Source organism: Alligator sinensis, unplaced genomic scaffold, assembly GCF_000455745.1.
Source record: "Alligator sinensis unplaced genomic scaffold, ASM45574v1 scaffold1462_1, whole genome shotgun sequence".
Taxonomy (NCBI): domain Eukaryota; kingdom Metazoa; phylum Chordata; order Crocodylia; family Alligatoridae; genus Alligator; species Alligator sinensis.
Genome location: NW_005842850.1, coordinates 627,108 through 644,216, shown reverse-complemented (window position 1 = coordinate 644,216; position 17,109 = coordinate 627,108). Strand labels below are relative to the sequence as shown.

General features: G+C 40.2%; 2 protein-coding genes across 2 annotated transcripts; one reads left to right on the top strand and one right to left on the bottom strand.

Moving 5' to 3' along the window:
* Positions 1–781: 781 nt before the first annotated feature.
* LOC102372097 (olfactory receptor 13H1-like) lies at positions 782–7,045 on the bottom strand. The gene is made up of 3 exons (XM_006035548.2): positions 7,002–7,045; positions 4,497–4,564; positions 782–1,808 (listed from the first exon to the last, which is right to left on the bottom strand). The coding sequence occupies exon 3, from the start codon at positions 1,798–1,800 to the stop codon at positions 868–870; it is 933 nt and encodes a 310-aa protein (XP_006035610.1). The 5' UTR covers positions 1,801–1,808; positions 4,497–4,564; positions 7,002–7,045; the 3' UTR covers positions 782–867.
* Positions 7,046–11,770: 4,725 nt separating this feature from the next.
* On the top strand, positions 11,771–13,334 carry LOC102368821 (olfactory receptor 13H1-like). The gene has a single exon (XM_006035538.2). It carries the CDS (start codon positions 12,189–12,191, stop codon positions 13,332–13,334), a length of 1,146 nt encoding a protein of 381 aa, XP_006035600.2. The 5' UTR covers positions 11,771–12,188.
* Positions 13,335–17,109: the final 3,775 nt, after the last annotated feature.

Below are 17,109 nucleotides of genomic sequence, written 5' to 3'. Positions count from 1 at the left end.
ACCCCCCCATGTCCCCTCCATTGCACCCTGCATGGCCTACAGCCAGCGGGCCCTTCCCGCGTGCAGGGCCATGGCTTGCGGCTATAGGTGGTGCGCCACTCCATGTGGCCGTGTGCTGCAGCCGGCGGGAGTGGCCTGCACGCAGTGTGCCGGCTCTCCATGTGGCCAGAAGCCACGCTCCCCCCATGTGCCCTGTGCTACACCCCCTCCATGAGCCCTGAACACCCCATGGCTGCAGCTGGCGAGCAATCCCTGCACAGGGGGAGGCGGGGGATGCAGCGTGTGTGCTGCGGGGGGGGCGGGGGCACGATGTGCTGCAGCCAGTGGGCTCTCTCTGCACACCTCACGCCCATTTCCAGCGCAGCACCATGCGGCCACGTGTGAGGCCCCACACCACTTGCCATGCCCCCACACAGCCACGCACCACGCCCCCCCACAGGGCCACAAGCCATGCCCCACCTTCTCGTTCCTGCCTCCCTCGCGGTGGAGCACATCCTGGCCCCCTCTGCCTCTGCCTCTGCCTGTGTGTCTATCTGTCAGTAAGGCTCCGGGTGGTGCATGAACAGTTGGCCCAGAGCATTATGGGCAGACAGACACACAGCCATAAGTGCTATATTACACAGCTGGGTATTATTATACTATATATTATATATTATATTATATATTACAATACTTGTCATTCATTAAATATTAATATACTGCATAAATTACATTATAGTATAAAAATTCACAACATTCTTGCTAAGGAAGAGTATTTTTCATTTTAATTCAGATAAAAGTTCAGTCTGTTTTTAGAGATGTTATATAAATGTCTCAGTCAACACACCATGAACATATGAGAAGGAATACAAAAATATAAAATTCACTCTATGGCTCTCCGTTCCTGTGAAGCACTCTTCTCAGGGCCCCTTTCACCTCCTGGTTTCTCAGTGTATAGCTTAGAGGGTTTAACATGGGAGTCACAATTCCATAAAACACAGAAATAATTTTATCCTGCTCTTGAGAAGACTTGGACTGAGGTTTGAGGTACATGAAAATGGCTGTGCCATAAAAAATGATCACCACAGTCAGATGGGAGCTACAGGTGGAAAAGGCCTTGGACCTGCCACCCGCTGAGTGGATCCATAAGATGGTTGTGATGATGCGCATGTAAGAGAAAACGATGAAGAAGAAAGGGGCAAGGAGGGTAAATGATGCACTGGCAAACATGAAGATTTGATTCTTGAAGGTATCTGAGCAAACCAGCTTCATCACAGCAAGGACTTCACAAGTGAAATGGTCTATTTCATTCTTCCCACAGAACCGTAATGGCATGAAGAAAAATGGGATGACCGTGAGCAGGAAGGCAATTGCCCATGACCCCAAAGTCATGTGAATGCAGCATGTCTTACTCATGATGAGTGTATCACGCAGTGGGCTGGAGATGGCAACATAGCGGTCATAAGCCATGACTGCCAGCAGAAGGCATTCAGTAGATCCAAAGAAGAGTGTGCTGAATATCTGGCAGGAACACCGGGCACAGGAAATGATGGGTCTCTTAACTAAGAAGTTTACTAGTGCTTGTGGGACAGTGCTTGTTGAATAGCAGATGTCAAGGAGGGACAAATTACTGAGGAAGAAGTACATGGGGATGTGAAGGCGTGGATCACAAAAGGTTAGGAGGAGGATTGGGCCATTTCCGAACAAGGTTATCAAATAGACCACAAGGAAGAATCCAGGTAATACCATCCTTGTTGTGGGGTGATTGGAGAAGCCAATGAAGATGAATTCAGCCACCATGGTGTCATTCTCTTCTCCCATGTCCTGGTCTAAGTATTATTTGCAAAAAGCAAAAGAATGGGAAAAAAAAGACTTTGCATAAAGTCAAGGATAACATTTATACACTAGGTATCATGACTAGAACCATTGTTTCATATACAAAGATGGATAGATATTTGTAAAATCGAGAGACATAGGTAGATATGAAAATGGAAACCAGGACAACTGGAAAAACGTCTAAAATTGTTCTGTACAGGACTTTTTAACTGAATCTCAAATCTTTATTTACAGTGGTATACTATTTATGAAAGGTGTCAAAATTAAAATGCTCTGAAGTGATCTATATATAGGTTGACAGACAGAGAAAAGATTTGGGGATAGAAATTTATAGGTAGGTAAAAAAAAAGGAGAAATAGCTATGAATGGTAAAATACCCAAATGGTGTGGGGTTTTTTAAATTTCTATGTCAAATCTTTATTTACTATAGCATATTGTATAAAAAACTCCCCAAATTTAAAATCCTTGCAAGTGGTCTATATATTATCAATGTAACAAAGATTGTTACATCCTTTTATATAGTTTATCTACCTTTCCTTTAAAATTCAGTGTTGTGTATTAGCTGCTACTTAGCTATCCAGAAATTTAAGAAAAACAAATCCCCCAAATCTAGTACTCCTCTCTACTTATTGATAAATTGGCAATGGAACAGGGCGTGTCTGCACGTGAGCATTTACTGCATAGTAACCAAAATGACCGGGTGCTGTGTACACATGCACACCCATACTGTGGAGTAAATATGTTGACTTACGCCAGCTTGTGCGTAAATTTTCTGAACAGGTTCAGCCTCCAGAAGAGGCTGAATCCTGTATCAAATTTACGCCTGATTAGTTACTGTGCAGTAAAGCACATGTAAATGCCTTACTGCACAGTAACACTGTGTGTGTGGACTGACTTGGGACTAACTGGGGGGCCATTCACGCCGACCCAGAAGTAGCATTTGGTCTAAGTTGGCTCTAAGAGGGAATGCTGCCTGGAAGTGCTAGCGGCATGCCTGGAAGGGCCAGGGATGCACCTGGAAGTGCCACCAGCACTTCTTCTGGCACCCCCACTACCCAGCTGGTGCTCTCAGGGGGGACACCACCACTCCTGCCCCTTCCTGCTGCCTAAGCAGGGGATGCTGGCTGTGAGGGGGTGCACCAGTGCTCTCAGGGGGTGCACGTGCAACCCTGTGCACCCCCTACACATCGCCACTGCACTGTGTTATATGTGATGATGCACCACACCCCTTTCCAAAAGCCTAGATCCACCTTTCCCAGGAGGATCAATCCAGCCACAGCAAAATCATCTTCACCAGTCCAATACCACAGTTATGCTCATGCTGAAGGAGGCTTTTGCTTCCCTGGAAGCAAGATCTATTTCTGTATGCCCTTGCATCAAAAATGATGTGAAGAAATTATTCCATCTCTCAGCAGTTACCATTTGAAACCTACTTGAGTTCACTGACAACAGCGTGGTATAAAGCATGAGGCCAGGTAATCAGCTGGTGTTAATAAAAAATAAAGGTATGGTAGAAAAATGGGCCAGAAAAGGGTGAAAACTGGTTTTGGCATGCCTAGAGTCAATGGGCCACATTCCCAGAGTGTGAATTGGGGTCAGCTCCATGACATGTATGAAAGTCTCAGTATTCTTTGTCTCTCAGTTCATCCAGTTTTCAGCCAGCTCAAGTTAGCGTTCTATGATATAAATAATGATCTGTATGACTCCCAAGGGTAGCACCCATATATTAGAACAATAGCTGTGATGATTAAAGAACTGACTTGCAAAAAAGTCCACACTTAGTAGAAGAGTGACTTGTGTAAATGAAAGGTATATGATACAGGCTAGGAACAGGCATTGCATTTGTCCTGGGAAAAAGTTATGCTTGTGTTTGTCCCGGAACAGAAAAGTCCCTGGATTGGTATATATGCACATCACCCTTCCAGCTGGGGTTTAGTTAGTGACTGAATGCCCTGCCACTTTTCTGCCATTGTTTTCATGATCCAACCCCAGGACAACCATTCAGATGCACTTTGTGAAGTCCTGGTACAAACTGTTAGCATTTACTTCCTCTCTCATGAACATTTTTAGGATTTACCCTGGGGCAACAGACATGGATGTCTGGGCAATTAAACTTTGTCCCAAAAGAAAATGACTTCTCACAGGACAAATGTTATACCTGTAGCTAGGTTGACAAAGGGTATTTATACCCAAAAGCTTGCAAAGAAGAATTTTCCCAACTAGTTGTATTGGTCTAATAAAAGATATCAGATTTACCCAACAAACCTTGTCTGCCTATGACCTTAGACCAACACGGCTACAACCTGTATACTGTAGCTATACTGTCAATTAGGGGTTGCTTGTGGAATAACTGATTCTCTACTGTAATACTTCACTGTGTGCCAATACATAAATACGTTGAAACCATACGGCTCAAATGACAAGTGGAAATTGTTAAATCTATTCATAAATTTAATCTAATGGAGATTTTGTAAAGTAATAGTACCCTCCTTCTATTTCTCAGTATCAGAAATGATCAGCGGCAGATGCATAGGCAAAGCAGTATTAAATAAAATAGGGGTTATCAGATCTCATTCAAATATAAAAGCTTAAGCTACAAAAAGTTATTATTAGGGGAAGGCAAAAGTAAATAATCATTTAGTCAAGAAAGAAAGCATACAAACAAATTAGTAAATACTCACTTCTTTCCTTCCTTTAGGTGAAAAGTGAAGTTTCAAAAAAATACACATCTTCCCGTATACACTAAGATCTGGAATCCAAATAAAGAATCTCACTAACTCTTTATTTGTAATAATATAGCATTATTAATGTTAGAAATTAGCCATTTTAAAAAATATTTCAACAGCTGTGGTTAAGGAAATCCCTACCCCACCCCACCCCATCCAAAAGTGTAATAAAAAACGTGAGAAGGAGTTATGATGTGATGGTGGCCCTGTTAAAATACATATAAACAATGTATAAAAATATATAGACATTGGATTTATGACACATTATAACCTGCCTAACATCTGATTCCCTAAGTACCTCTCCACTATTTACCAGCTACGTTTTTCCCCTTCCCCCAACCTGTTTCTCACCCATTGACTCCTCAACTTACATTTTCACCAGCTGCCTTTCTTGCATGCAGACCAGCCTCTGGCGTCTTTACTATTCATTCCATACAGGAAGAGCACACACCGACTGCAGATGCTTCCTTAGCATGAAGAAGGGTATTTGTACCCGAAAGCTTGCAAAGGAAAATTTTTCCAATTACTTGAATGGTATAATAAAGGCTATCAGATCTACCCAAAGAACCTTGTCTGCCTGTTAAAAATAATTCAGTGTTCAATTAAAAAAAATCTTTCAGTGTAGATTTATGGACTATTGGGAAGAAAATGGTATAAATTTAAAAAAGAAATCCAAAATATATATCAATTCCTGGTATATACTATATTTAAGAATGAGGGCTTTCTTAAGAATGAACAAATTATTCTTAATTTCTTAAGAGAAGACAAAGATTTAATTAGGGAAGACTAAGACAGAGATCAAGGAAGTCTTCTTTAATTTTTTTTTTCTCCCAAGACTGTAAATTCTTAGATTATAAATATTTCTAACACTTGTACTATCATAACCAATGAAATAGCTATCACTAAGATAAAAAATCTTATATATTCTGAAAATTTGTAAGAGGGCTTTGTTTCCTGATTATGAACAGTTTCTCACTTCTTTTTTCCCCCCTTAAAATAACTGTGCATATTCCTACAGGGAATTATGACCTAATCTATTTACTGGAATTAGACAACGTGGCTGATTCTCCATTCCCTCATCCCAGTGTCAATCAAGAACAAATTCCCTAAGTGTCCAAGGGGCAGGTTTTTTACCCTAGTGGAAATCAGGAATTAGTGGTTTGGAGTAAGCAAGTCTGATTCTTTTCTTTCTCATCTTGGTGTCAATCAAGGTTAAGAACACTGGAATCCACTTACAACTACATTTTCATTTCTAGCATGGTTCTTACCCAGGGAGATCAAAGTCTTTCTGGTAACTGGGACTTCCATCCCATGGGAAATTTCAGTAGTCTCAAAATTAATTTAATGTAGAATCAGAAAGAGAAATTCTATCATTTAGACATTTGCTGGTTGCAAATGGACATTTTAAAAAAAAATTCTGGTGTAATCAACTAAATGTAAGGTCAGTCAAAAAACTTTGTTTGCACCTAAACATCTCTTTTTGCAGACAAGGTTCTTTGGGTAAAACTGATATCTTTTATTAGACCAATTCAAATAGCTAGCTAAGAAGAATTTTTCCAGCTATCAGGCACAAACGCCTTTCGTCAGGCTGAGGAAGCATCTGCAGATGGCCTGGGCTCTTCCTGGATGGAGTGGTAAAGCAGCCAGAGGCCAGTACATATGCAAGAAAGACAATTTTTCTAACTATTTGAGTTGATCTAATAAAAGATATTGGAATTACCCAAAGAACCTTGTCTGACTATCCAACACGGCCACATTCTCTTTTTGACTTTTAAACACATATAAAAATGAAAAAAAACACAAAACCCTTAAAAATGTGAAATGAGTCACCAAGAATGTTTGGTAATAGTACCCTCCTTCTATTTCTCAGTATCAGAAATGATCAGCAGCAAATGCATAGGCTAAGCAGTATTAGATAAAATAGGGGTTATCAGATCTCATTCAAATATAAAAGCTTAAGCTACAAAAAGTTATTATTAGGGGAAGGCAAAAGTAAATAATCATTTAGTCAAGAAAGAAAGCATACAAACAAATTAGTAAATACTCACTTCTTTCCTTCCTTTAGGTGAAAAGTGAAGTTTCAAAAAAAGACACATCTTCCCGTATACACTAAGATCTGGAATCCAAATAAAGAATCTCACTAACTCTTCATTTGTAATAATATAGCATTATTAATGTTAGAAATTAGCCATTTCCTTAAAATATTTCAACAACTGTGGTTAAGGAAATCCCCACCCCACCCCATCCAAAAGTGTAATAAAAAACATGAGAAGGAGTTATGATGTGATGGTGGCCCTGTTAAAATACATATAAACAATATATAAAAATATATAGACATTGGATTTATGACACATTATATCCTGCCTAACATCTGATTCCCTAAGTACCTCTCCACTATTTACCAGCTACATTTTTCCCCTTCCCCCAACCTGTTTCTCACCCATTGACTCCTCAACTTACATTTTCACCAGCTGCCTTTCTTGCATGCAGACCAGCCTCTGGCGTCTTTACTATTCATTCCATACAGGAAGAGCACACACCAACTGCAGATGCTTCCTTAGCATGTAGAAGGGTATTTGTACCTGAAAGCTTGCAAAGGAGAATTTTTCCAGTTACTTGAATGGTATAATAAAGGCTATCAGATCTACCCAAAGAACCTTGTCTGCCTGTTAAAAATAATTCAGCGTTCAATTAAAAAAAAAACTTTCAGTGTAGATTTATGGGCTATTGGGAAGAAAATGGTATAAATTTAAAAAAGAAATCCAAAATATATCTCAATTCCTGGTATATACTATATTTAAGAATTAGGGCTTTCTTAAGAATGAACAAATTATTCTTAATTTCTTAAGACAAAGATTTAATTAGGGAAGACTAAGACAGAGATCAAGGAAAAAGACTCTTTAAAATTTGTTTTTTTCCCCCAAGACTAAGTAAATTCTTAGATTATAAATATTTCTAACACTTGTACTATCATAACCAATGAAATAGCTATCACTAAGATAAAAAATCTTATATATTCTGAAAATTTGTAAGAGGGCTTTGTTTCCTGATTATGAACAGTTTCTCACTTCTTTTTTCCCCCCTTAAAATAACTGTGCATATTCCTACAGGGAATTATGACCTAATCTATTTACTGGAATTAGACAACGTGGCTGATTCTCCATTCCCTCATCCCAGTGTCAATCAAGAACAAATTCCCTAAGTGTCCAAGGGGCAGGTTTTTTACCCTAGTGGAAATCAGGAATTAGTGGTTTGGAGTAAGCAAGTCTGATTCTTTTCTTTCTCATCTTGGTGTCAATCAAGGTTAAGAACACTGGAATCCACTTACAACTACATTTTCATTTCTAGCATGGTTCTTACCCAGGGAGATCAAAGTCTTTCTGGTAACTGGGACTTCCATCCCATGGGAAATTTCAGTAGTCTCAAAATTAATTTAATGTAGAATCAGAAAGAGAAATTCTATCATTTAGACATTTGCTGGTTGCAAATGGACATTTACAAAAAATTTGGTATGATCAACTAAATGTAAGGTCAGTTTTCACCTAAACATGTGGTCCATTCTCTTTTTGCAGACAAGGTTCTTTGGGTAAATCTGATATCTTTTATTAGACCAATTCAAATAGCTAGCTAAGAAGAATTTTTCCAACTATCAGGCACAAACGCCCTTCGTCAGGCTGAGGAAGCATCTGCAGATGGTCTGGGCTCTTCCTGGATGGAGTGGTAAAGCAGCCAGAGGCCAGTACATATGCAAGAAAGACAATTTTTCTAACTATTTGAGTTGATCTAATAAAAGATATTGGAATTACCCAAAGAACCTTGTCTGACTATCCAACACGGCCACATTCTCTTTTTGACTTTTAAACACATATAAAAATGAAAAAAAAAAAAACCCTTAAAAACGTGAAATGAGTCACCAAGAATGTTTCTACTGATGAGTTCTTGTTTAGATAAACCTAAGCATGTGTTTCTGACTTTGACTTTATAAAATATTAATTAAGTAAAAATATATAAAATGGCAAAAGGTAAAGAAACATTCCTTATTTTGAGAAATGTCATCATTTTCATCCCCAATTTGAACTGAAGAAAACTAATGGAAAGAAAATATGTAAAAGGAAATAGATGTAAATGTAAATTCATTTTGAACGGAAGAATTAAAAAATATTATATTACATCGTGTTAATGTATCACAAGGCTTTTCATAGATGCATAGATTCATAGATTGTGGGGCTGGAAGGGACATTGCAAGATCATCGGAGCCACCCCTTGCACTAGGCAAGAAAGACAACTGGGGTCCCCAGCAAGGTGACCATCCAGTCTCCTCTTGAAGATTTCCAGGGTGGGTGACTGCACCACCTTTGGCGGGAGTTTATGCCACAGTCTAGGCACCGTGACTTTTTCCTAGTTTTAGAAGTTTTAGAAGTTTCCTAGTTTTCCTAGTTTTAGAATTTTTTCCTAGAGTTGAGCCTGAAGCTGTCTTCCAGGAATTTGTGGCCATTACTCTTGGTTTTCTCTGAGCTGTTGGTGTATTCCCCTGGTGAAGCGGTAAGCTGCTACCAAGTCCCCTCTTAGCCTTCTCTTTTTTAGGCTGAAGAGGCCCAAGTCCCTCAGCCTCTTCTTGTATGTCCCTGATCATGGTCATTGGTGGCAGTTCCCCAGACCGGTGCTTGCTGCCCCAATGCAGCCCTAAGCACAGTGCCTAAACACTGTTCCACTGCAATTGCTGCTGGTCCTACAGATCTGGCCTGGGAAGAGCTCTTGTGGTCTGGATCCAAGATCCTGGCAAGTTTGACACCTCTGATTTTCATTGATTTAAACAAACCATTTAATTGCCTTCACCTGATGTTTGTTGTGGTCCCTCCCCACTCTCCCTATGTTTAAGTTAATGCTAAATTTAAATATTTAATTCTCATTTCCATCTGGCACAAGAAGACATTGAATTTTTGTCTTTCCCATATGGATCATAGACGAGCTAACATGTCCAGTTTTGAAAATTTCCCTTTAAATCCTTTGCAAAATTCCTTTTCTTGTTTGGTTGGATCTACTGATCAGATTTACTCATTGCAGGCTCAGACTCCATCTGAGTGAGGGGGAACATTGGCAACCCACAGGCAGTTACTTCTGATTTAGTCCACAAAGCACCAACAAAGAATTTGGTGCATGGATTCCAGTGGAGCTACACTTAATTTACACTGTGGTCAAAGAAGAAAACAATCCAACCGTATGACTCCTGATTTACACTGGGATGAATGTGAAAGGATAGTCATCCGTGCTGATTCGAGTCAACAAACCAGGTCAGAATTCCCAGTGGAGTTGCAACCAGCTATTTAATAAACAGAGTTTCCCTTGATTTTAATTAAAGGAGATGGATCTGTGTAATAAGTCTCCAGATCATAAAAGAAATCTCTTCTTGTTCAGGGAAGGAAACTACACATTTGTAAGGAAACAAGAATTAGACTGAGACCAATGATCTGAAATCACTGCTCTCGGTCTCGAAACAAGTTTTAATCTTTTTTTCCCGCTTGCTTTCTTATGTTTGTACTTTCATTCCTTCATTGTTTCTTGTTACATGTACTTTGGACTGTTTCCTTATAGAATTTGCTAGAAAAAAGTGTGGACACTACAAAAAAAAGGAAATAATTCATTACTTAAGTTTCTTGTTTTTATAGTGTGAGCATCAAGACTTTCTCATACCTTGGTTAAAACAATCTGGAAAGCTAAATTTCATAATTACACCTGTTGTAGTTTTTTAAGGAACTGACTTTTTATTTAAAGAGTTATATTGGATTCTTTCATGAGATTGTGAGCTTCTGATTATATGACTGGATAATCCCTGCATGTTGGGAAGAATGTGATAGTCTTATTACTTTGCTTACTTCATAGGGAAGGATAGAAAGTGAGTATATATTTAACTCATGCCTGCATGTTACAATTGTACATTTCAGTAAAATGAAACCTCAGTATTAAGATAGTTGGATCTGTCTTTTGATTTGAGTCTCTCAAAGACAGATGGATGGATGGATGGATGGATGGATGGGATAAAACGAAAAAATGCTTCAACAAAACACATAGGCCACATTATTCAATCCAGTGGAAAATTAATTTCACAAGTAGGTCAGCTTCATTTTTGCCCTGTGTAGTTGGTTATGGGAACACAGAAAAATGCTGCAATACAGGGTCAAAGGGTCCTCCTGCCCTTCAGAACCCATGTGGCAAGTATGGTTAAGATACTGAGGGAATTGGTGTGTTTAGCATCCTATCCAGTTGCCTTTGACATTGTAGCCCAAATGGTCAGGTTCCCTTTCATAATTTCATAGTTGTTAGGGGCTGGAAGGGATGTTACAGATCATCTTACTGTTGAGTTAACTGTCCCGAAGACAAGGCTATGGGTAGACTCATACTAACACCTCTGGAGCTATGGCCATGTAACAACTGCAGCACAGAAATTATTATTCCACAATCAACCCCTTACAAATGCTGTTTAATGGAGCTGTCACTCAGTGACAAGCTGGTGCTGGTGCTGTAGACTTTCCTTGTAGTTATTCTGTCAAGATATTGCTCTAGCATACTTAGATTGTACTTGTGACTGTCATGTTTCATTAGTCTTATTAGAGCATGTATATTAATAGCTTGGGCTAACTGAAACATAAATAAACCAATACAAAAAATGAGGTTATAGTAGATATGTTAGGCCTCAGACGAATTTAGACTTTCAGTAATGCCAATGGCAAAGTTATAGCAGTTGGAGTCCGGACTATTTACTTAAGGTGATCCCTAGGCACTATACATGCTGGAAAGACCCAAGGCAATTTTTCTTGCTTTCAAGAAAAAAAAAATTCCAACAAAAAAATTAACTATAAGACTGAATAACTGAAATTATAATACAGATGTGATAAATTATGTTACGAAAGACCCAAGGCAATTTTTCTTGCTTTCAAGAAAAAAAAAATTCCAACAAAAAAATTAACTATAAGACTGAATAACTGAAATTATAATACAGATGTGATAAATTATGTTACTCTGAAGTCAGACAGAAGGTAAGGCAGGGTAGCACCTTATAGACTAACTGCCATGAGCTTTTGTAGATAACAACCTACTTCATCAGATACTATGGAAGGATTTACAGCTTTGGACAAAACAAATTGTTGCTTACAAAAAATCATGGGTCTCTTAACTAGCTAGTCTCTAAAGTGCTGCCATGCTCTAGCTTTTGGTAAAATTATAGCAATTTTTCTACTCAAAATTGTTTATATTTCCACATAGATCTGTATCTGTCCATGCCTCCTTTCATCAGTCCATCCATTTCTGAAGATTTGGTTCCCATGCTGGTCCATGCTGCCCAATGTGTCTCTTCTTTATTTGAAGTTCATGAAAGATTTCTTTCTTGTATCAGCTTCAGTTCCACTCCTCTGTATTGATCTTTCATTTTTTGTTGACCTGTTCACTGGCATCTGCTTCTGTTTAGGCCCTATTATTTATGTCTTTCAAAACTACACTATGAACTTCAAGCTTGTCTTCCTTTCTTGCTTTTCCTTCAATCTTCAGCTCAATCATTATTGTCTTGAGAGTAATTTTAGGCTGCAGGAAATATTTTTTTAGAATATTGGTTTATTTGATTAGCAGCAAAATAGTGCATAACTGGCATTTTAGATGTATTGCAGTCATACAGATTTTTATTTCCGTATCTACCAATTTACTTCTGTCCTCAATCCTCTGTCTGTTTGCTTCTCTCCCAGGTATGTCTTCCTATATGAATCAATGACTGTTATCATCCTATCTAATGTGTTAATACTTTACTTGCAGGATATTCAGTCTCTATTTTTCCATTGTTTTGCTACTTACACACAATGCTTGAAGCAAGACATGGGAGAGGAGAATCAAACCATGGTGGCTGAATTCATATTCACTGGATCTTCCAATCAGCTCATAACAAGGATAATATTAACTGGATTCTTCTTTTTGGCCTACTTGGTAACCCTGCTTGGAAATGGCCTCATCATCCTTCTCACCATATGTGATCCTCACCTTCACACCCCCATGTACTTCTTCCTCAACAATTTGTCCCTTCTGGACATCTGCTATTCATCAAGCATCATCCCACAAGCACTGGTAAATTTCTCAGTTGAGAGACCAACCATTTCCTTCGCCAGGTGTTTCTGTCAGATGCTAATCTCACTCTTTTTAGGATCCACAGAGTGCTTCCTGCTGGCAGTCATGGCTTATGACCGCTATGTTGCCATCTCCAACCCACTGCGCTATACAGTTATAATGAGCAAGACACGTTGCATCCACCTGGCACTGGCGTCCTGGATAGTCACAATCCTGCTGACAGTTGTCCCTTTTTTTGTGATGCCATCGCAATTCTGTGGAAAGAATGAGCTTGACCATTTCACGTGTGAAGTCCTTGCTGTAATGAAGCTGGTTTGCTCAGACACCTCCAAGAACCAAATCTTCATGTTTGCCAGTGCATCACTTACCCTCTTTGCTCCTTTCTTCTTCATCCTGTTCTCTTACATGCGCATCATCATGACCATCTTAAAGATTCACTCATTGGATGGCAGGTCCAAGGCTTTCTCCACCTGTGGCTCCCACCTGACTGTGGTGACCATATTCTATGGAACAGCCATGTTCATGTACCTCAAACCCCAGTCCAAGTCATCGCAAGAGCAGGACAAGATAATAACTGTGTTTTATGGGATCGTGACGCCCATGTTAAACCCTCTAATCTACACACTGAGAAACCAGGAAGTGAAAGCGGCCCTGCAGAGAGTCACTGGGAGGAAAAGAAATACTTAGAGTGATTGCTGTATGGTCTTTCCCCTGACCCTTTAATCCTTTGATACTTTGTCTACTCTAAGGCACTTTCATGGGACAATCAAGAAAAGATACAGAACCTGTTTTTTTATGTGACAACTGATGTTTTTCTAAGTAAATATTTTAAACTTCTTTTGGCATGACAGGAACATTTATTATTTGGTTTATTCATATTTAGTGATTGACTAACAAAAAAAAATGGTAACGTGATTCTCCAAGCACTAGCTGCTATGTATGTCTGGGGTATTGTATGAGAGCTCCACCTTCACTTTGGTTAAACAGGAAAACTTCTTATCTTTCAAATGATGGCTTCCTAAGGGCTGAACACCCAATATGGTTATACAGGTCATTTATAGTTTAGTGGGCTTCATCCAAGTGCAGAGTAGGACTGGGGTATCAGATTTGGGGCCATTTCAGGAGAAGTTACGGGCAAGAACTTATATGGTTGAATAATTCTACCAATTTTTCTGTACCTCAAGCAACTGTTTGGATCATACTACAAATGCTCTTCTTTGCTCAGTGTTTGCCCTGATTTATGCGACTGTATGGTTTTCATATATTCCCCTGGTGGAACAAATATGGTCAAAGAAAAAATCAGCACAGACTTGGGGTCTCAGAATCAGAAGGAATATAACACTTGAGGTGTTAGGATTATACTCTTCTAGATTCACATGAGTAAACACAAAAAGTTTCCTAGTGTGCATATGATCATGTGAGTGGGGTTGTGCAAGAAAATATGCAGTAACAAACAGACATGCCCTACACCAATAGGGGCCAACCTTTTTGGCAGGCATGCCATACATTTGCTCCTAATGATCCCTATGTGCCACTCTGATCCCCTTCCCCTTCCCAGTTTGCTCCTTGTCCTGTGGTCCCTTCCTGATTTGCTGCTCTGCTTTCTTCTCACTGTCCTGTTTGATTCTGTATTGCCTGTCCCTTCCCCAATCTCTGTCATGCCAAATAGAGGCTGCCAATGCTGCTTGCAGCATTCATGCTGCAGTTTGGCCACCCCTGGCCTACACCAAAACTGTGACAGTGTCAATATGATCCTTAGCAGGATCATAGAAAATAAAAATGTACGCACATTGACACAATCTTCTTTTGTTTGAGATTTTGTTTCCAATTATTTGTGAGAAATGTAATCTTAGAAGATGCTCCAACTGTTTCCAAAAGCGAATTACACATGCACATGTGTGCTGCTAATAGAAGATAGGAGGGAGGATGAATGAACAGGGTTTGGGGGGAGAGGGCATGAAGAGAAGGAATTGTTGGTTACTTCTTGGTGCTGGGGGGCAGGTAATGTCATTAAAGGGGGGTGGTAAAGTCAGGCTACAGCCTTGAACCTGGGTCTGGATTTGCCTCTGCATTAGGGTGACATCCTCAGTGTCTTATGAATGAACTGAAGTAGGACCACCAGGGGAGATAAAGTCATGGCCTGAGGGTTTCATAAACTCAAGTTGTGGCACTGATGCACTTTTAAGTCATAGAGGTGATGTAGAGTATGGCTTAGGGAATGACACAAACCAAATCCTTGTGCATGATGCACACAGAGTCCTAGGGGTGACACACAATGAAGAAAGATGTAACACATGTTGTCCAGAGTAACTCTTGGAGATGTTGCACAGGGTGGCCTAGGGGTGATACACACATCACCTCTTGAGGTCCTGTTGGGATGTGCAGTGTGACTTCAGATGAATGCATGGGAAATACTGGTGTCATGGGTTTCTCAGGTCCTTATTGATCCTCAAGTGACTTGTATCCCTGAAGGAGTTTATGAGCCCACAGCTCATATAGATGGCTCTTTCAGTCCCCAGGTTCCTACACCTGGTCCCTGTCAAATGTTAATTCTAAGCCATTACTGCTTTCTGAAGTCTGAATAAGTGAGACCCCTTACGTAAATCACTGTCTCACTAAAACAGCCTTGGCTATAATTTAAGGATATGTCAAAATTACATTTGTACTGATACCACAATGTATAGAAGCATAAAGACAATGACGTTACATACAGCTTGATGTTACTCTTACACTGAAACTACAGAGGCAAAATTAGTAAAATAAACTAAAGAAATAATGAACCCCATGAACCCCCAGTTTGTAACAAACCGAGTCCCCATTTTTCTTCTACCAAAAGATCAGGGAATGCCACATGCTCACAAGGTAGGGTACACATTGAGTGAATAAGAGTTGCATGGATGGCATGGGCAAACCTAGGATTTTGAAAAGAGGGGTACAGATGGTGAGGGACATCATTGCATATAAGACAATACACATTTTTCTTTAGTGAAAAAGAAACTGGAAGTTGTATTAGTATTCAGGGAGTCTTGGGCTATGTTGTTCAGTTTATGATCTAAGCAAAAACAAATACAACTTCCTTGGAACGTGCATTAATTCACTATAGTATACATTATATATAAAAACAAAGTAAAGTAGACAAAAAATAAACTAAAGCTTTTGCTTCTTTTGTCCTGTAGCAAGGGACAGATCCAGAATTTCTCAAAGGAGGTGCAGCATCAGCTACCCCACTGCAGGGGTGGTTGCATCCCCTGCTCCCAGGATTTTCTTCCCTACCAGTGTGAGGAGACCACACTGTGGAACACTATAGGGAGTTTTTAAAACCCTAAAACAGGTGAAAATACCCCCTCCCTTCTCCTTCCTGCTCAGAGATGGCCCCCTTCCCTCCTCTTCCCCTCCCCATCCCCACCTGTCCCTGTTGCACTCTGCCTACAAGTACATCAGGCCAAGCACCAAGATCTAGGTGAGCAACTCTTCAGGAAGGCACCTCAAAGGAGGACAAGGACTAATGGGCACAAACTAATAGAGGGAAAATTTAGGCTGGACATAAGAAAAAACTTTTTTTCTGTAAGGGTTACCAGAATCTGGAACACACTCCCGGCAGAGGCGGTGTAGTCGCCATCCTTGGAGATGTTTAAGATGAGGCTGGATAGGCACCTTGTTGGGTTCATTCGAGCCAAATAACTTCCTGCCCGTGGCAGGGGACCGGACTTGATGATCTTTCAGGTCCCTTCCAGTCCTTCGATTCTATGATTTTATGAAGTTCTAGATCTAGCCAGGCTGAGCAGAGGTTGAGCTAAGCTGGGGACAGGACAGTGGCAATGGAGCCACTGGAGAGATCCTAGATTGTTCCCTCCATTGTGCCCAGTCACAGAGTAGGGAAGGGGAACCCTTGTCCATCCCTGCTGCCCTTGTCCCCATCCCACAACAGGCAAGCTCTGGTCCTTCTCTGTCCTCAGGACAACAGGGAAAAGTAGATGGAGGAGGAAAAGGATGGGCAGGGAAGGGGTGGAGAAGAGGCATTTATTTGATCAGGAAGGGGCAGGGAGAGAGTATTTTCACCTGCTTTACAAATTTAAAAAAATCCCTGGAGGCTCCTACAGTATGGTCCAGTCCAAAGGTAGTGCTGTCTTTCAGCACACAAGTCTCATGGAGCAGCATACCCATGCAGAATAACTTCAACCTTTATTAAAAATATTTACAAGTCATGTTCATATTAAACTAAAATAAATTCATATAGAAAAAAAATATATCATGTTGCATTGAACAAAAATGGGGATTTAGGACTACCTAAAGAGGCGGTAGTCATGGGGGACCTAAACTACCCGGACATCTGCTGGGAGTCACAGACAGCAAAGTCCCACCGCTCACGCAGGTTTCTAACCTGTGTACAGGACCTCCACCTGACACAGGAGGTACACAGTCCCACTAGGGGGAATGCCATACTGGATCTAGTATTGGCAAC

Excerpts from the sequence above, each read along its gene's own strand:
- LOC102372097 (XM_006035548.2), bottom strand. The coding sequence starts at position 1,800 with ATGGGAGAAGAGAATGACACCATGGTGGCTGAATTCATCTTCATTGGC.
- LOC102368821 (XM_006035538.2), top strand. The coding sequence starts at position 12,189 with ATGTATTGCAGTCATACAGATTTTTATTTCCGTATCTACCAATTTACT.